The sequence below is a fragment of the Megascapheus bottae genome, chromosome 3 (assembly GCF_031878675.1).
Source record: "Megascapheus bottae isolate mThoBot1 chromosome 3, mThoBot2.hap1, whole genome shotgun sequence".
Classification (NCBI taxonomy): domain Eukaryota; kingdom Metazoa; phylum Chordata; class Mammalia; order Rodentia; family Geomyidae; genus Megascapheus; species Megascapheus bottae.
The window spans coordinates 27746600-27767732 of NC_143511.1; the positions used below are offsets into that span (position 1 = coordinate 27746600).

Here is a 21133-nt window from a genome sequence, read left to right on the forward strand (position 1 = left end):
AGGCTGAGATCTGAGGATCACAGTTTGAAGCCAGCTCAGGCAGGAAAGACCATGAGATTAATGTCTCCAATTAACTACAAGAAAACTGAAAGTGGAACTGTGGCTCAAAGTGGTAGAGTGCTAGCCTTGAGCAAAAGAGCTTAGGGGCAGTTTGCTAGGCTTGATTTCTTTCTATCTTAAAAAAAATTTTTTTTGCCAGTCCTGGGACTTGAACTCTGGGCCTGGGCACTGTTGCTGAGCTTTCTCAAGGTTAGTGCTCTACCACTGAGCCACTGTATCACATCCAGATTTTTCTGTAGATGTGGTACTGAGGAATCGAACCCAGAGCTTCATGCATGCTAGGCAAGCACTCTAACACTAGGCCACAATCCTGTTACTCAAGCCTTAGTTTCATGGTCCACAATAAACCAAGAAAAAAGAAAGCAAGTAAGAAGCTCATGAATATTGAAACCTTTTCTTCAGTGGGTATTTGCTTGACTACACTCCTTCTGTTTTGTGTGTAATTTCCTTGTGGGAATAGTTTAGGATGTCACCCTTTTAACGAGTTGTGTGCAGGAAGGACACATGGTTTCTTGAAATGTGGAAAATTTCAATGAAACTCGAAATCAGATTGCAGAATTATCCACAGTGAAAGCATGCAAGAGGAACAATATTCCTGCATGCTTTGGCATTCTATTTGCTCAGAAGGGAGACCTAATCAATTAAATACATAGCTTTGTCAATAGTAACAGCATAGTCTACCTTTGTTTCTGTTGCATGGGCTGCTGTCTCATAGCCATATACTGCATATCTTCTTGTAGACGATTTAGGGGGGAATCTGGCTTCACACGAATCCCATAGTAATGGTACTTGGAATTTCCTCTTCATAAAAGAACAATAAACATTGGAAACATAAAAAAGTTAGTCAAACCAATACTAACCACGTGGGATGCTCATTAACTTCACATTGGAAAAAAATGAGGAAAAAGCAGTATTGATAATTTATCTTTTCTAGAAATTTCTTATATTTTTTTTATAGTGACAATATTTAGAGAATGGATAAACTGAAGGCCCTAACATCTCTTTAAAATTTTTCAGATTAAACACTGTTGAAAGGTAGTAATAGTAGAGAAATTTTTCTGGTCAAGAATAATACATTGAAAGTCCAAGGGTTATACACTAACACAATCTGTTGTAATGTAGCTACACAATACAAAACTCTTAATTCAGTAGTCCCAAATAAAGTTGTCAATGTTTACTTTAGGGATGATAAAATAACTTCATTGTTACAAGGTATTGTGGTGCAGTCTAACATTTAGTATTTTGAAATCTAAAGTAGGAAGAAGACATTTATTGATTTTGAGAAACTCATTTTATTAATCTCTGTTTTCATTGATTTATGTCAGTTTTGGAGGCTGAACAACACAGGTCACAACAGACATGGGGAAGTGGCAAATTTCCATTTACAATAAAAATGTCAGCAACCTCTGTGTTGTTTATTAAAAATGTTGTTTATTAAAAATGACAAGCTTTGTTCTCAATGGGACTCACACATACCTGTAAAAATAACACTTTAAATATGCAAATTCTTACGAAGAGAAAATGGTTTTTCATACCTATGTATAGTCAAGACATCAGTATTCTTTCTAATTTTTTTCTTTCATTTACAAATAGAATTGCAAGGGTAAGGCGTGCTGATTTTGTTATAAAAATAAAAGTTGACTTCTAAGATTAACAATTAGATGCACTTCTATATATTAAATTCATAGTATATAAACAGAATTTTCAGTTTAAAATATACAGGGCATTTCAATTCCTACAGGCATTCGGCAAATTAAAACAAATAAAAACCTAATGTCTATAAAGTAAGTGTCTTCCACTTGCAGAGATTAGATGTAATCTTAAAAATTCTGTGGTAAACAGAGAATAAAAGCCATCATAAACACAATTTGCAGTGTTCTCTCTTAAAAATTTTAAGGACAGTAGGGAGAAGAGCTAGTGATAGGAAGTAGGAGGTATTAATAATAGAAAAAGTACAAAAAAATCCCTGCTGTTTTCTCTGTGAGACTCTCAGATAGATGGGGTTCTTCTCAGTTTCCTACAAAGTAGCATTTTGGTGAAGGTGAGAGTAGTAATTTATACTCTATTGCTAAGGACTGGGGAGAGATTGTCCATAGTTTTCTTTGTTCAAATTTGGAGATGGGATCAAATCAAAAGTCTGACCTGCTTTCGCATAGAAGTAAAATGATTTTTAATAGACTTTTTGCTTATCTAAGTCCAATAACTTTTTTAAATTGTATTTTATTGTCAGGATAATGAATGTATAGAGGGGTTACAATTATATTCGTCAAGTAGTGGGTATATTACTTCTCTAATCTTGATACCCCTTCTCCTGTTTTATGTCCAATAACTTTTGCAAAGACATGGTTTGGTTTGAATAATTTCACATGCTATTTTAAATGATGGATAATATTTGTATATAAACTTCATTGAAAAATTCTATTTAATGTGCCTCACAATATTTACTGATTTCCTTCTATTCTTTGGATTAGGATAGAAACTGGATACTAGTTTCCTGAGCTAGAAAATTCTCTTAAGATTCCACCCCTGCCATCATCAGTTTTTGACCACTAGAGTTCTTTTATCTTTCACACTTCATTTATTTAAACTCAACCATAGTATTTATTTTCCCCTTATTTTTCTAGGCTTTGCTTTCCAACTGAATTGCAAACACGACATACAATTTTTAAAGGAACAGGAGATATAATTGTTGGGGAGGGCAAGAGAGAGCAAAAGCTGTAATATTGTAGTATGTACTTACAGAATATGGATTCTACTCATTCACAAACCCAAACCACCCCAATTTTGTCCCTTTCTATTTAATAGATGTGTTTCAGGATTTGAATGGAGCCTCAAAATAGGATTCATTGAATTCTTTTCTAGTAACAAAAGCAGCACAACAATGCAGCTTTTAGAATGTTGAATAAGGCTCAGAGTTTCAAAATATTGGCACCATACATGTAACTAATGAGCCATCAGCTAGGAGATAGTAGGTTAGGCCCCCAAACAATGATTTTCCTAGTTTGGGAGAAAAAAAAAATAAAGAATACCAGAGAAACAAAAAGCTTTTCTTTAGAGGAATGAAAGCAAGTGGTTTTAGTCTGAATAGACAATCATATTCTGCAATTTAAAATATACTACCTTTGAAGTATATAGCTGGAAGAAAATACATTTATGAAAGAATTGAACCTCCAACAATCTAAAAGCTATACATATGCTTAAATGCAAGAGAAAAAAATACATTTACAATTAGAACATAAAGAGAATTTGTATCTCTCATAAAACCCTAGGATTCAGGTTCAGGACACCAAAACGTGCCACCTTCACATTTGAGAAAACAGCAGAAACAGGCCAGAGGAAGTAGAAAACAATTTTCTTTTCTCTTTTCCCCACTATGACAAAACCTAGCTTGCCATTCCTTGAAAACAGACTCTCAGATCTGATTCAGAGGGATGCTCAATATACTGGCTTTATCTTCAGAGATGAAGAGAAGAATCCAGAATAAGGGCCTACCATCTTACTTAGAAATTTTAGATCATGGGCCAGGAGTTTGGCCTAGTGGTAGAGTGCTTGCCTAGCATGCACTAAAATCTGGGTTCAATTCCTCGGTACCACATAAGAAAAAAGCTGGAAGTTGTGCTAAGGCTCAAAGAGTAGAGTTCTAGCCTTGAGAAAATCCAAGGATTGAGAAAATCCAAGGACAGTGCTCAGGCCCTGAGCTCAAGACCAGGACTGGCAAAAAAGAAATATTAGATCACAACCCTTTGTGTTCAGTCATGTTTCTTTGTGTGTGTATGTGTGTGTGTGCCTGTGTGTCTGTGTATGTGTGTCTATGTGTGTGTGTGTGTGTGTGTGTGTGTGTGTGCATGCATGTGTGTTTTATCTCTAAAACATCCTTGACATGTAAAACTTACACCAAATAAACAGCTTTTCTCTTCTCAATCTGTTTTTTGTTGCAGAGGTCTTAGCCATAAACCTTGAAATGAGTTATGAATCTTTTCTCCCTGACAATATTCATTACTCTTTTACTCTGAATGTATAATGAAGTTAACTATTAGGGCACTTTTAGTTTACTAAGATTAAAAATTCTTTACTACAATAATGTGAAGTTGTGATATGTAACTAATTAAAGATAGTTCCTTAATGCATCTCGATTTGTATTTTCAAATATAAATTTCGTAAGATTTTGAAAGTCAAATACATCCTATCTTCATGTACAATTGCTGAAAACATTTCTTTTTTGATTTATAAAAAATATTGAGAGGGGTCAGGAGTTTAGCCTAGTGGTTGAGTGCTTGCCTAGCAGGCATGAAGACCCAGGTTCAATTCCTTGGTATCACATACATAGAAAAAAGCCAGAAGTGGTGCTGAGGCTCAAGTGGTAGAGTTCTAGCTTGAGAAAGTCCAAGGAGAGTGCTCAGGCCTGAACTCAAGCCCAGGACTGGTGAAAAGTAAAATAAAATAAAATTGAAATGGTTTAAAAAATATGGAGATACAAAACTTAAGATTCACAGATCTGTTTTCATCATATTTTGTAAAGTAAAAACACTATTTCAGAGGTTAAAAAACAGAGGACCTGGTAGCCTTTTTTCACAGTATTTATCTCTGTGCCATGAAACTATGTCATATTTTTGATCCAATGTTTGCATGGTTTCAAAATTAGGAGCAGAAAAAAATAGATTTTAAAAAGACTAGTGGGAGGTCAGTAGGACCATATCATTACTAAGGACTTCAAATACCAATATTTAGCAAGTTTACCAAATGACTTTTAATTGGTCTCAGTTTTATGAAATGAGTGTTACCCTTTGAGTTTCTTACTCCATTCAAATAAAGATTTTTTCATAAAGACAAATATATAATTACTTAAGAAGCTAGAGATAGTTTTTCAATCACTATTTTACTTCATCATACTGATTATGGTTATTTTCAAAAAGAGTGATATATATATATATGTAAATCTTGCATTAACAAGTTGGTCTGCTAATATATATAGTCTGAAAATCAGTTCTCCCAAATTCTTTGAGTTAATATTTCAGACAGTATATCATTCTGGTTTGGTCCATATTCACTGAATAATGGCATGCTTTTTTGTGTGGATTTTTTTATAAATTGAGTTCACTCTATATTTCTGCAAGATATATTAGCTACAATGAAGTACCTTTGTGCAAATAAAAGATTTAGCTGCCTTTATTTCAAAAGAAAAGCTCGTGATCCTATGTCCCAGTACTCACCTGGTACCCAATCTCCTGGTTCGTAGCCCCATGAAAATTGACCTTATTAATTTTCCAAAAGAGGCAGCATTGACTGGGTCCAGTTTGTGTTCCTGACAATGTCGAAGGTAGTGGTTGTACAGGGTGCTCCTGGGAAGGCTCACTCCTTCTGCTGTCTCGTAATTGTCCAACAGCCATTGGAGCTGGAAAGAAGACCGAGCAAACACAGAGAAACTGTACTATAAATAAAAGTTATTGAAAGATGTAGAAGTTCTTCGCTAATTCTAAACATAAATTGCTGTAATTAAGAGGCTTATGTAATCTGGCTGTAAAATCTCTTAGTAACTGTATAGAGTTGAACATTAGTTAGGATGTTAAATAGTATGATAATGTTTATTCAAACATTTAAGCACCTGTAGAGACATAATGATTTTCTATGTATTAGTTGCAATTTGAAGGCAAATATTTCTTCAGGGAGTACAGATAATCTCATTAAATGGTCACAAATGTAATTTGTTACTCTAAAAGAACAAAGCATACTAGCAAACCTGGAAGCACTGCACCAGTTTGTCTTTTAGATGGTTTAATGCCAATAAATGAATAAGAGGCTTCAGTATATGAAGTTTTATATTAAGGTTTTATTCACTTTTACAACATTGTAATTTGCTTACTTCAAATTAACACTAGATAATATTAATATTAATATCATTCACTGGGACAAATTCTGCATGTAAGAAAAAAAATCAATCATTCCTTCCCCAGAAGGAAAGACAACCACTAGATGTGAAAAAATAACTTATGTAGTAAATTGGAACAGTTTCTTATAACCATCTGAAAATTTTTACATCACTTTGTCAAAATTGTAAAATGTACATTAGCATGGCATTTAGAAAGACAATGTTTTATAGATATAGAGACCATCTTTAAAATTTCTATACTGTCTGGTAGTTTTTGAAAAAAATGTTTAAATGCATAATATGAAAGACATTTTTAGAAAATGTAGTCCAGGTATGTATTATAGAATTCTACCTTGAGCACTTGTCCATTTATTATGTATAAAAGGAGACTTAATACATACTTAAATGATTCTCTTAAGCTCACCTGAGACTTGGGCATTACAACATATTATCTTAATTTCTAAGTCTAGTTTCCAATTCGTGTTTCCTAATCAAGAGATCAACAGTTTCTAAAATAAACAGTTCCTAAATGTTTCTCAGCTACAAATCTGAGAGTTCTACAAATCCACTGATTTTTTCACATTACTTGTCTCACAAAAATTCCTTCAGAGGTATAATATGTAATGTTTAAAACAAAAATTTTGGCATAAGTTATAGATGAACAAACTATGAGTCTGGCAATGTACTAGAGTCTACTGCTACCAAGATGAAAGTGATCTCATTTTTCCTTGGAGAATTTAGAGCAAAGTACTACAAATGATGATATGTAAATAAAAAAATTAAATCATGTTTTAATTTTGTTTATATATTTTAAGATTCATGATCTTGACCATGAACATCCAGAATTTTTATTAAAAAATCATTAAGATGGTTTCTACCAATGTTTTTAACGCTAATAAATTTTCCAGAAATATTTTGCTAAGAGCAGAGCATTCTAAAAAGTGAAATTAATGGGTGTTCAGGATGTCAAGTCTTCTAAGGAACATATATATCAATATAAAATGTACATATTTTAAGTGTGTGTGTGTGTGTGTGTGTGTGTGTGTGTATGTGTGTGTGTGTGTGTGTGTGTGTGTGTGTTGGGGTGGTCTTTGGGTCTAAACTCAGGGCCTGGGGTGCTTTCCTTAAGCTTCTTTTGCTCAAGGCTAGTGCTCTACCACTTGCTCCATAGCTCTACTTTCTGTTTTCTAGGGGATGATTAAATTGGAGATAAGAGTCTTATGGATTTTCCTGCCTGCCTGGGCTGGCTTTGAACCATGATCCTCAGATCTCAGTCTCCTGAGTTGCAAGGATTAAGGGTATTAGCCAACGGCTCTCAGCTAAATATACACATTAGAATATACTAATTAGCAATAAAATATAGACAACTATCTACTGTAAAGCTCTAAAAGATTATATAAACTTTAATTTTTAGAAATAAGTTTCCAATGACTTATTTGTAGCCCAGTTCCAGAAACCAAATTTTCTAGAGAGAGTCAGACATGATTTCTGAGTTTATTAAGTGATACCCAGAAAAGCTTGGCTATATATATTTGTGCAATGTAAGGACGTAAAGGAATTAGGATATTCAGTTGTTAAGGCTAGAATTACTATTCTGCCTATAACAGCATCTTCATTCATGCCTCTTTCATGTTTTAGTCACTGAAGCTCAGGAAAACCACACTGCATTCAAATCTGCTAGCTGTGGTTTTCTGTGGATACACTAGATAGAAAAAGGCAACTAACTTCTACTGGCATTCTTAAGATGTTAAAAGAGAGGGATTTAGGCCCTGATATAAGAATTATAAAGAAAGTACTAATTTTTTAAAAAGCTATAAATAGGCAAACAGAAAGTTTGTAATATATTTCAATTTAATAAAGATAGTTGTATGTAATATGTAATATTTTTAATTTAATAAAGGAGACAATAAATAGTATGTGAAAATTAAAAATTTTAAAGGTATTTTCATACACAGCCCTATATATCCTCATAAAATAATACATACAATAAAAAAATAATAGAATAACTGCAAAAAAGAAGTGATTAAAAGCCAATTTTATTTTTATTGCTAATAAAGAGATGTGATAAATCTATATAGGAAATAAAGGACACTGTCTCTCATAAATGGCATGTTGTCAATTTTATAAATGAACTTTGTAAGTAAAAATATAAAAAGCAGGCATGATGGCTCACACCTATAATTCTATCCTAGCTAATCAGAAGGCTGAGATCTGAGGATCACGGTTCAAAGCCAGCCTGGACACTAAAGAATAAGAGGCTCTTATCTCCAATTAATCACAAGAAAAATGGGAAGTGCAGCTGTGGCTCCAGGATAGGTTGGTAGCCTTAAGCTAAAGAGCTCAGGGATAACACCCAGGCCCAGAGTTCAAGCCCCATGACCCACAAAAACAAAAACAAACAAAAGTATAAAAATATGAAAAGTTGGTTAAGTAATTTTATTGTGATACAAAATTCTATGAAAGGGTATTTTGGTGACTACAGCTCTGATGGCAGCAAAGCTACATTTTGTTCTCTGCTCTGTGCCAGGAGCCAGGAGAGTACTTTGAAGGAACAAGCAAGCAATCATTTGGAGGTAAGAGGGCTGTGAGGACAGGTAGTTTTTCTGCAGGTGTGTAGGTCCTTGTTGGCTAGGAAACTTGCCAACCACTACAATGCCTGAGATAGTTCATCCTGGAAACTCACTGTATAAGCAATAAATGATTTCAAACCTACCAGTTAATACTTGGAGGTAAGGCTGAGGATTTATAATCTGTACTTTATACGCTGGTATTTAACTTTAAGGTTTTTAAACACTTATGAATTTATAAATCAGACATTAAGTCTAAAATATAACTTTCTTAAATATTGAATTCAGGGCCTGGGTGTTATCCCTGAGCTATTTTAATCAAGGTTAACACTTACCACTTTGAGTCACAGTCTATCTCTGGTTTTCTGATGGCTAACTGAAGAATTTCACAGATTTCCCTGCACAGGCTGGTTTGGGCCCAGGATCCTCAGGCCTTACTCCCCTGAATAGCTAGGATTACAGTCATTAGCCACCAGCACCAGGCAAAAATAACTTCTATTATTAATGAATATGCTCCATAAAATGTAGAAGGAATTTAATACTGTTATAAGGTACATTGTTTCCTGAGGCTTGTCTTTTCCAAAACAGATATGGACATTAAAGACTAACACTACTACTAACAGTAATTTAGGATTAAACTATTACTGTTTTTCTTACTTCTTTAGAAAAAGTCTTGTAAAATACATGTTGATAATTTTAAAAGCTTATGAAATATCATAGAAAGTTTAACCTTTATCTTTCAAACCTGATTATTGCACTAATGAACTAAAATACACTCATCTAAGGGCAGAATTCAAGATAATTGCATTTTTCAACCTTTGCATCTAATCTATATTAATCAGAATAGATTAAAGCAGATAAATAGTTCCTATATTTTCCTAAAGGGAAGTAATGATTGACAAATGAAATTAAATTTTGTATTTCCCAATTAGTACCTAAATGTAACCTTTGCCATATTTTTCCAGATGAATTATTATCTACTGGTACACTGACAATATGCATTTTGACAGATCTTTCTATAATAGCAGATATATATTACAGTGAAGTCAAGATAGAATGAGTGAAAACAGAGCACTTGTCTACAACAAAGAATGTTTGATATTCTATTCTTATTTAGGCTGACTACATGTTATAACACAAAAATAGAAATAAAATATTTATGTAAAAATGATTATATGGTGGGCTGAGAGTTTGGCCTAGTGGTGAGTGCTTGCCTAGCATGCAAGAAGACCTGGGTTCAATTCCTTTGTATCATATACATAGAAAAGCCAGAAGTGGTGTTGCAGCTCAAGTGGTAGAGTGCTAGCCTCGAGGAAAGCCCAAGGACAGTGCTCAGGTCCTGAGTTCAAGCCCTACAACTGGCAAAAAAAAATATCGTATGGATAAGATTTTGTAAAGAAGAAACAAATTACCATTCCATGTACTCAAAGATGAATAATGTCACTTTTGGTTATGACATTTTAAAAGAGTAAATTCTTTGCAGCAAAAAAAGCTATCCATTCTCAACCTGAAAGCTGCATGTAGAGAAATTAGATAAGAGTAACCATATGTTCTTTATTTCATTAGTATGCCAGGGGAAATAACCTTCTTAACAAAACAATATAGATACATATACCTATTGGAGGAATATGTGAAAACAACAGCATGAATATACAGTATTCATGCATGGCAGGCAAAGGCATCCTTGAATACTGATGGTAAGTAAGGTGTGTTCCACGCTATTGTTTCTAACATTTGTTCAGTTAGCAAATGTTCAGTAAGCATCCACTATGTTCCAGCACTGCTCAAAGCACTAGGGCTACATTGGTAGGAAAAGTTTAAAAGTCTCTTATTTACTCACACTGCTCATGAGATGCATATACTGCCAGAATTGCCATCATTTTCATATTACTAATAGAATTAACCATGAGATATTGCCTAATTAAGTGAAGCTATATCTAATGTGTATAGAGAAGTTGTATGTGTATCTAATTCTACATGGTAATAGCATACTACACTAATAAAATACACTAGCAATACAAAATACTACCGAGAATATGCTGAAAATGGGATACAAAATTTAACTTCCAACCCATCAACTAATGTGGAAAGGAGACAAGCAACACAATCAAGCCAGTTCTTTTTACTAAGAGGGCTTACTTACTGGATTTGTGAGAGAAGGAGGGAGAATGATGAAAGAGGTAAAATTGATCAAGATTCAGACTGCTTTGTTGAATGTACAAAGACAAAAAAATTAAGTGTTCCTAAACTATACTAAAAATCAAATGCATAAAGAGAAAACAGGAAATCTTTTCTATGTCATGTCTCATGGAAGACACCTTTTTGCTTGAAAGTCATGATTAAGACTCCTCTTCATAAACTAGTAAATATAGCTGGGCATCGTTGACTCACATCTGCAATTCTGGCTACTCAAGAGACTGGGCTCTGAGGATCATGGTTTGAAGCCAGCCTGGACAGGAAAGTCTGTGAGAATTTTATCTCCAATAAACTACTCAGAAAAAGGCAGAAATAGCTCTGTGGCTGAAGTGGAAGAGCACTAGCCTTGAGCACAAAAAGCCCCAGGACCAGAAAATATTTCTTAAAAAGATAAATGAAAACAACAACAAAAATCTAGTATATGTAGAACAAATATAACAGGTAATTTCTGTTTAGTTTTAAATTGATCTTTTATAGAAACTGATAAATCAGGGAATAATAAAATCAAATTCATGCCCATGTGAATCTCACAATCCTCAAATAATTCTATAGAGTATAGAATGATTATACTGTAATATATTACTCTATCATACTATAATTAAACTATACTATAGTATAGTATATAGTATATAAAAGTAGCATATTTTACTGATATGTAAAGCATTAACAAGCAGCCAGAAGTGTTGGTACATGCCTACAAACACAGCAGCCCAGAGGTAGAGGCAGGAATCGCAGAATATCATAGCAATACCCTATGGCAATGTCAAAATACGAAACAATTGATGTGGTCCTATATCACAGTACTTGCCTAAAAAACACAAGACTGGTGAAATCTTCACTACTATTGAAAACAGCAAGTAAATAAATAGAATATCAACAATAATACTTTTGAAACCCATCTTGCTCATAACAAATGTGTATCCAACAAAAAATCAAAAAGTGCATAGAATGGAAAATACCTTTGAAGGCATTTTATTCTAGTGTTCTAGACAGCATGCAATATGAAATACATTCCAGTTGCTTGGTAAATCTAACAAATATTAGAGGCATTTTTAACTATTCATGAATACAAAGACAACTGAAGCATTCTCTGTGGTCAAGGAGAAACTAAGCTCACTGGCTAGCAACTGATCTGCATTCACTCTTTACAACAGTCTGTAGAATCATCTCCATAACAATGAACCAGGAGAGCACACAAAGATTATCACTGCACTAGCAACATTTGTGCCCGCTTTTTTTGCACCTACTGACACACCATTGGACATTTTTAACAGTAAAGAGATTTTCCAGATCACTTAAAAGAAACATCATGAAGCCATGAAATAACACATGGTTGTCTGATGTTTATACAGCTTAGTTGACAGAATTATTAACATTAAATATAAGTTAAATTTTTTGAAAGTTTAATGCATTTTAAAATAGTGATATTCACAAATAAAAAATTGTGAAAATACTAATTAAAATGAGTAATTGAAGCTAAAATTAAACATATGGCATATTTTATTATTTATTTATTTTTTAAGGGACATGGGGCTTGAACTCAGCCTGGCCACTGTCCCTGAGCTCTTCAGATCAAGGCTACCACTCTACCCCTGGGCCTGGGCACTGTCCCTGAGGTCTTCAGCTCAAGGCTACCACCCTACCCTTACGTCAAGCCCCAGTTCCCATTTCCTAGAGGTTTTTTGGAGATAAAAGTCTCAGCTCCTTTTGTGCACAGGCTGGCTTTGAACCTTGATCCTCAGATCTCAGCTTCCTGAGTAGAAAGGATTATAGGCGTGAGCCACTGCACCCAGCATATTTTACTTTTTAATGTCAAATATAGTAAAATGTGAATTAAATGATCAAATAAAATACAAAAGTCTGAAAGCTGGACAAGATTATTGGAAACTTCAACATTTTTCCTATGTTCCTGCCTATTACTCACTTGGGACTTTCAAAACAAAACATCAGGTGTTCTTCATGTCCTTCTCTTCACAAAGACACAGCTACCAATGTACACGTAGCCTTTAACCCAGCCACAGAATTTGCCAATACATTTGGGACATACTTAGGAAATAGATAAAAGCATGACAGACAAAACAAATTGTCAGAGATACATTTTTGGACTGTTATATTAAAAAGGGCTCAAATTAGGTCATTATTTAAAAATTCACATGCGTAATTTTCATCAAAATTGCAGGTATTCTTCAAGTTGCTAAGTTTTGGAGGGGAGGGGTTAAGAAACTTTCCTTTCAGAAAGAAATAAAATACCCTATCTAAAAACAAATGTGTTAGAACATAAATGGGTAGGGTAATAATATTTTGTATAAAACATTTAATTATTTCAAAGTTCAAATATTTAAAATAAATACTGTAACATTTTCTATAACATTTCATAGATGAAATAATAAAATTAGGCGGTAACAACATTTTACCTTGATTTTAACTTTTCAGTAACAAAATATGGAAAAGAATTAAGAAAGCCCAATAATTTTATACCAAAGTTTAGGAATACAGTCAGTTGGGAAGGAAAACTAATTCTCCCAAAAGTGTCACTGATTTACCCAAACTAGATAGAAGTCAGAGGTCTGTTCACTTTTTTCCCCTATCCTCCCAAACCATAATAATAAAGTAAATTTTAATTAGCATGTTCCTTGTTTTCCCATAATTTGAACAACTGACAATAATGATTGTAATATCACAAAAAATGTCACCCTCCTTAATACACTTACCAGTGTCAGAGTGACGGTGCATCTGGTAACAGTGTGCGCCTTCAAGATAGGAATGGTAATTCTGTCTACCCCAGCAAGTAGCAAATTATGGTTTGTCTACAGCCTCATTTTTTTTGGGGGGGGGGCAATTTTCATTTATCATCAGTTTTTAGGACATATGTCTATTTCCAGCCTATCTTATATAGTCAAACTAGTAAAGAAATCATTTTTAAAAAGCTTAGCACCAGATTTGGCATTGGTAACTGCTCATCCTCTTAAAAAGCATTACTAATCCAACAGTCGACATGGCTACTTTTACATCTCAGATGCACAGATGTGGATTACAATTTTTTGCTTCATAGCAAAAAACAAAAAGCACCTAACTAGGAATCCTGAAGTATTTATAATCAAGATTGATACCTTTTTTAAAACAAGTAAATAGCAATCTGCCATTTATTTTGAAACTGTGGTATCTCTACTCATACAGTATAAAAAAATCTAGTTAAGCTATATCCTGAGGTCTCTAGAATAAGCTATTCTATAAAATAGCCATTAAGTGATTCAGAGATTATAGGGTGCTGAGAAAGGAAGGTTAAGAAGCAAAACAAATAAGATAAATAAAACAAGCATTTAGAGGCAAGCAACACATGCAGAACAAGCAAGAGATTAGTTTACATGAAGAAGAGGCAACTTACATGGCTGTTGAGAAGAGAGCTTCTGTGAGTGGACAGACCGTCAGACTTTTGCAGCGTCTCAATCGCCATTTCAATCTGATAATAGATGTCATTAAAAAAAAAAAGGGCTCAAGACAAGATAGTAATAAAAGGCTCACCAGAGAATTTTTGATAGATTCTTTAAAGTTCAATTTCTTCTTCAATGGTGGCTAATGACTATATGTGTTTTCCCCCATCCTACCCAATCCAAGAATAAAATAAAAATATGTACATTAATCATAAGCCCAATCACATGAGTAAACCTCTTTGAACACTGTGTAATTATAATCAGTATGAAGATCCAAGGAGCAGGGACCCTTGTGGACTTTTCTAGATTATGAGAAATATAAATTTTTTTTTATAGTTCAAGATGTGGGGTTTGGGAACCACTCTCTAAATAGTATCCCATCTAAAGAGTATTTGATATTTGTTTTATTCTGTCTTGCAAAAAAAATTGTACAACAGTCTCTGAGTTCAAAATTCTATACTATTTTAATTCAAATGTACAAAATCACTTCCTAGTGGTTAAAAGCTACTAAATCTACCCATTTCCTACGTAATCATGTATAAAAATTTGTAAGTGTATATGTGTGTATTGGGGGGTCATTTTGATGAATATTCACATGTAACTATGTCCCCTACATTGCATTAGAGAATATGGTGATAAGGCAGAGACATTAGAAATGATAGCAGAAATGAATGTAGAAGAGAAAATAATTAGAGCGAAGAAAAAAAAGGGGCAACTACAGAAAGTTTTATTCTATGTACTCTCAGCATTCTACATGTAGTACACTCCTGTCAAACTCAGACTCAAAAATGTCTAACTTTCAGCTCCCCAAAATACTGCACATTCTATTTTTAAAACACACACTGATACCTGTCATTGGATTAGATTAAAATATTCTTTAAAGAAAATCATATAATAAAATTCAAGAAATAGCTAGTTTTCAAAGCTAATTAAATTTCTTATAGTTTACTGTGGTTATTAAATTTGGAAACTCTAACAACTGCCCCCTCGCAAAGAGAAATGATAGATGATGATTAACATATATAGCAGTCTTTTTAATTTTCCACCTGGTTTGTAGCTCTATTAAGGTAGAATACTACACAGAGAACAATCAGCATCAACTGTAGCAATATTAAATCTGTTTTCCTAAACAACTTGATAATTAAAAGTTAAAATTGTATTTGACATATTTTCCAAATTTATGAATAGTTTAGTAATTCCTCAAATCAATAAAATGCATCATCAAGAATATTAAATTAAGAAATTATTTTAAAATTATTAAAATATGTAATATATTCAGAAATTGTATAATACAACTTATGCTATTGTAAACATTAATTTAGAACAAAAACTAGGTTATTTTGCCTCTAAAACAGAAGAGAAGGTAAATGTAGTTTATAATTACACTTATAATGAACTGAAGAAAATAATGCTGCATAAGTGAAGATCGATTTTGGAATAAGAAATGTAATGAGCTTACAAAAATGTTATGAAAATATTAAAAAACAAAGCTAGTTGTAAAGCTTTAGCCTTGAGAAAGCCCTGGACAGTTCTCAGACCCTGAGTTCAATCTGCAGGAAGGCAAAGGCAAAAACAAAAAAGGATTCATGTGAACACAAATCACTTCTAAGCAGAATTTGCTCAGAATTTTAATTGAGCAGATGCTTACATTTTCTTTAACTGTAAAGGTCAAAAAGTTAGGAAAGATTTTAGTTTAATACATAAAAAATAAAATAGTATGCAATTTGTAACTTTTTAGGTTTGAATGAAAGAGAAACATTGAGGAACGTAAGCAACTCACAGGAAGAGATTCAGGCTCTGCAATAAAGCTACATAAGCCTGCCTTTCCTTTCCTTAGTCTAAGAACTTTTTTTTCTTAGACAAACACATATGCTACTGAAGTTACTATTCTATGGGTTGTAGATTTCTAGTTGATTGCCAGGTTTCTAGGAAATGCTCCTATCCTTCTTGGCCAAATTTTGTTTTCATTTTATTTACTTAGCTGCTGGAGACTAAACACAGGACCTTCTATTCAGCTATATTCTTGGCCCCATCTGGATAGTAAGAGTTTCAGAAGCCTACAGGGATAGTACAGTGATTTTCTAGAAGGCCTGTTCCTTTATAGTTCGGTTCTTCTCTGTCCATTTGGCTAACTAATAAAGTTATTTCCACCTACAGGGTAAGAAATTCTGAGAAGCATATAAGAAACTTAATATGTGTTTAACAACAGAAAGGAATTTTTAAAAACTAGTTTCATCTATTGAGTCATAAAGGTTTACCTATTATATATACATATATAGTAATATGTATATATATACTGTCATATATGTATCAAGAAAAAGTACATAATGTTAAGATATTACAATACAGTAAAAGAAGGTACATAATCATAAGTAAATGCATAATTATACATATAAAAGTCCATGTATCAAAAAAGTACAGTTAAGAAAGGTAGAGGAAAATGAAAGTAATTTTTAAGTGTAAAGAGAAAATAGGCTCTAGGTTTAAAAAAAAACCTTGGCACCTTGAATATGATTAAAATTGTGAATCTGCTATATTAAAATATAGTTAATAACACTAACAAAATTTACATTAACTTTCTCAGTGTTTAAACACTCTAAATTCAGAGTTCATATTTCAAAACTGAATCAAATTTGTAGCACACATGTGCTATTGGCTGAAACTCTTTGGAATTGTATACTGATACATGAACATTAGGAAAGACAATGCCATTAAGGTTTTGAGGGAAGTATATGAGTGTTAAACAAATGCTGTTTCATAATTACCACAAAGGAGAGACAGTCTATAGGTTGAGAGGAAATCTTTGCCAGCTAGTCATGTGATGTGATGAATATCTAGACTATGGAAAGAACTCAAAATCTAGACCCCAGAAATAATCTAACAGATAAATGGACAAATTATTTGAACAGATAGTTCACAAAAGAAATACAAGTGGCTGGTAAATGAAAAATATGTTTAAAATTCTTAGCCATCATGGAAATATATATGAAGATATATTTCCATACTATAAAACATACTATATATAATATATATACTATTTACTATTTATGTAATATATATGTACTATTATGGAAAATCAGTAGGGAAGTTCTTCACAAAAGTAAAAATAGACATCAATATGACACTGTTATACCTCTTCTGGTTATGTAAATGAAAGCATGTAAGTCAGCATAGCATACTTTTGTATATTGAAGTACTATTTACCATAAATAAGGAGTGCAATTAGCCTACATTTCCATCAACAGAAGAATGGATAAAAAATAGGGTATCAAATGCAATAAATGTTTATGCAGCCATACAAAATAATTACATTATGGCACTTGCAGAAAAAATGAATGGAATAGGAGAACATCCTAAACAAAATAAGCCAGATGTAGAAAGACAAGTATTAAGTGTTTTATCTCACAGGTAAAATCAAGAATTCCCCTTGGAATGGGCATTGTCCTTGTCCCTGAGCTCTTCAGCTCAAGACTATCACCCTACCCTTGAGCCAAGCCCCCTTCCTGTTTTCTAGAGGTTAGTTGGAGAGAAGAGTCTCAGATCCTCTTGTGCCTGGGCTGGCTTGATCCTTAGATCTCAGTCTCCTGAGTAGCTAGGATTACAGAAATGAGCCATCAGAGCCTGGCAAGATTTTTTTTTTTTAAAAAAGGAAAAAGTAGACTTTTTGTGGGGACAAAAGAAAAGAGGGAGTTATAGGCATGAATATAATTACAGTATATCACATGCATGTATGAAAAATGTCATAATGAAATCCTTTTAAAAACTGGGCACTGGGGCCGGGAGTTTGGCCTAGTGGTTAAAGTGCTTGCCTAGCATGCATGAAGACCTGGGTTCGATTCCTCGGTACCACATACATAGAAAAAAGCCAGAAGTGCTGCTGAGGCTCAAGTGGTAGAGCTCTAGCCTTGAAAAAGTCCAAGGACAGTGCTCAGGCCGTGAGCTGAAGCAAGGACTGGCAAAAAAAAAAAAAAAAAAAAAAAAAAAGAAAAAAAAAACCTGGGCACTGGGGCCGGGAGTTTGGCTTAGTGGAAGAATGCTTGCCTAGACCCGGGTTCGACTCCTCAGTACCATGTACATAGAAAAAAAAAAGCCAGAAGTGGTGCTGTGGCTCAAGTGGTAGAACTATCTAGCCTTGAGAAAGTTCAAGGACAGTGCTCAGGTCTGAGCTCAAGGGTGCTGTGGCTCAATGTCGTAGAGCTCTAACCTTGAGCAAAGAAGCTCAGAGACAGTACCCAGGCCCTCAGTTCAAACTCCATGTCCCACAGGAAAAAAAAAAAGGAATAGGAAGAAGAGGAGGAAGAAGGGGAAGGAGAAGAAACCCATTTTAAATAGAAAGAAAGCCCTGTCTGTAATCTCAGCCTCTAAAGAGGCAGAAATCGGGAGAATCAAGGTTGATGGCAATCCTAGCCAAAAGGTAGGAGACCCGATTTATAACCTGAGAGTCATATACAACTATGATCTTAGCTACTGGCCAGTACCAGGCAAAAAAAAAAAAGAGAGAGATTCTATAATAATAACTAAAGAAAAATGGGGTTGGAGGTATAGGTCAACTTGTAGTACATCTGTGATGGATGCACTAAATCCCGACTTCAAATCACAGTGCTATCCCCCACCAAAAAAAAAAAAAAAAAAAAAAAAGGAGAGGAAGGGAGGGAAAGATGGGTGTTTGTATACACACACACACACATATACACATACACATATACAAGCATGTATTATATAGCTATATAGCCACTATATGGAGAGATATACACTGTAGCTAGTTAGCTAGATAGCTAGATGGCTAGGCAGATACTATGCACACACTATATATAGACAGTAAGGTAGAAGAATACATAGTGTAAAGTGACGAAAGCATCTAGAATTCAATTATATAAGTATTGCTAGATAAAGAGAGGGGGAAGAAAGAGATGGTTGTTAGTATGGTTATACAGAGCACAGATGGTCTCACATTGGTAGAGACAAATTAATAATACTTGGTAATTTAGTAGGGGTGACAAGTAAACATTTTAGGCAGTGAAAAGATAATATAGCATATATCAGCTAGTAAAACTAGCTGATGGACAGATGCTTTAGGGATAGATAAATTGTGAGAGAGACTGCAATTTTTTGCTTGAGATCTTTGGTTACACAGGACATAGTGCCAAGGTTAGAAAGAGTTGAGAATGGTCCCCTTATAAGGGGACTTTACATATTAATCTAGAAGAGGATGGAAGAAAATCAAGGTAGAGAAAAATAATTTATGTCATGGTAATAATTTAGGATTCTGGTGAAAGCCTGATAAATGCAGCAGCAAGAATGATAAACACACATTTGAATTACAGACCTGAAAGTGGAAACTCTGAGGCAGAAGGTTTGCTTGGACATTATTTTTATCAAAAAAATGAGCACAACAGCCTTTATCATCCATGTGATTAGAACATTTTAAACATACTTATTAGACACATTGACATTAATAAGTTCTAAAATGTTTCTCTGTTCATCTATCTGACAGACAATCTTTATTGTAAAAATACTGATCATTTTGTTATTAAAATTTCAACGAATGTAAAGTATTGCAATCAGATTAAGAGGCCTCTGACAATCTGAGAATCAAAACAATTTGAGACCTCGGTGATGTCCTTCGTTTTTTTGTTTTTTGCTGTTTTGAGTTTTGTTCCTTTGTCTATGTATCATTTTTTTTCTTAGATTAAGTTTTTAAAAATGTTCTTTTGACTTTTTATATGCTTCATGGTACAAGGAGAAATATTTTTTATTCCTAAATAATAATTACTTTTCTAATTAAATGATGGGCATGGTTAGCATTATTTTTCCCTTTTGCCTTTAATAAAGATTTAGACCAGGGTATCTTTGTTTATTTTAAAAAAATAATCATTTTCTGAGGTAAGATACAGTGAGTGCTCAGTTTTATCAATCAAATCATCACCTGAGTCTGAGTCATCAATAATGACCAAAATCTCCTCATAACTATAGATACATGATGCTTGGGATTAGGAATGGTTCATGATGGTCCTGGACTATTCTTGTAATTAGATAAGGAGCTATGATAAGGCCTCTAAGATTATATAATAAGGCACTCCGTTTGAGGTGAGACAGCCTAGAAAAACAATCTTACAGAGCACCAGATTATTGGAGAGGGTAAAAACTCCATGTGAATTAGCAGGTAAGAAATGAATATCCATCAAACCAATATGAGCACATGACTGATTTGAAGAGATAAGTTAATAATAAAAGACGAGTGGGAATGTGCTGGGGGTTGTTTACAATCCTACAGATTCTATGTCTAAACAGAATTTTTAGGGATCAATCTGCTCCATTGAGATTAGAAGCCTGAAATGAAAATTTTGATTCAGTTTTGCTAGAAGTGTGGAATATTTTCAGAAAACAGAGAGCAGAGTTTTGCAGTGTGTTTAGAAAGAATGCCTGGAGAAGTCTGCAGAGTCAGGCAACATGGAGAATTATCTACATTTATATACCAGATATTAGCGCATATGACCACAGGTTACCAGGAAACTACAAGAACACTTTGTAATGTTTCAAAAACAAGGTGGTAAGGAGCATAATCAGAGAAATGGAATCTGATTGGAGCTGCTACCAGCCAAGAGAATGAATAGCTTACAAGATGGTTTAGAGAACCTTAGACTTTTTTTTTTTTGCTTAGACTTTTTGCTGTGAGCAACTTAATTTGGGTGAAGAGACGAAAATGTTTAGTATTGGTTATCCAGTAACATCTGGGGGAACTAAAGTAATGCAGGTGTGATAAAGCTCCTTAAACAAACATGAAAGGGTTTAAGTGGTTTTGGTTATGTAGGGAAAAGGCTCTGATATGAGGCTTAGAGAAACAGAAGCAAAACCAATTTGCTTCTAGGATAGAATGTAAGCATGGTCACAAGCAGGATAAATAAATAAATATATACATATATACATATCATATATATACATATACATATGGCAATGATTTCTTAGTTCTTTGGGGGTAGATTTAAAGAAAAATGCTTAAATTGTAACTTGTA

The 21133-nt window shown here is 33.7% G+C and overlaps 1 protein-coding gene across 9 annotated transcripts in view; it reads right to left on the bottom strand.

Moving 5' to 3' along the window:
- Rfx3 (regulatory factor X3) overlaps positions 1 to 21133 on the bottom strand; it is a 246510-nt gene that overhangs the window by 49108 nt on the left and 176269 nt on the right. For all 9 annotated transcript variants that reach the window (XM_090329712.1, XM_090329716.1, XM_090329714.1 and 6 more), the window contains 3 exons: positions 14075 to 14149; positions 5271 to 5452; positions 742 to 861 (listed from right to left, as the gene is read on the bottom strand). In XM_090329712.1, the coding sequence (XP_090185838.1) occupies positions 742 to 861; positions 5271 to 5452; positions 14075 to 14149 (377 nt within the window). The remainder of the gene's footprint in view (positions 1 to 741; positions 862 to 5270; positions 5453 to 14074; positions 14150 to 21133) is intronic.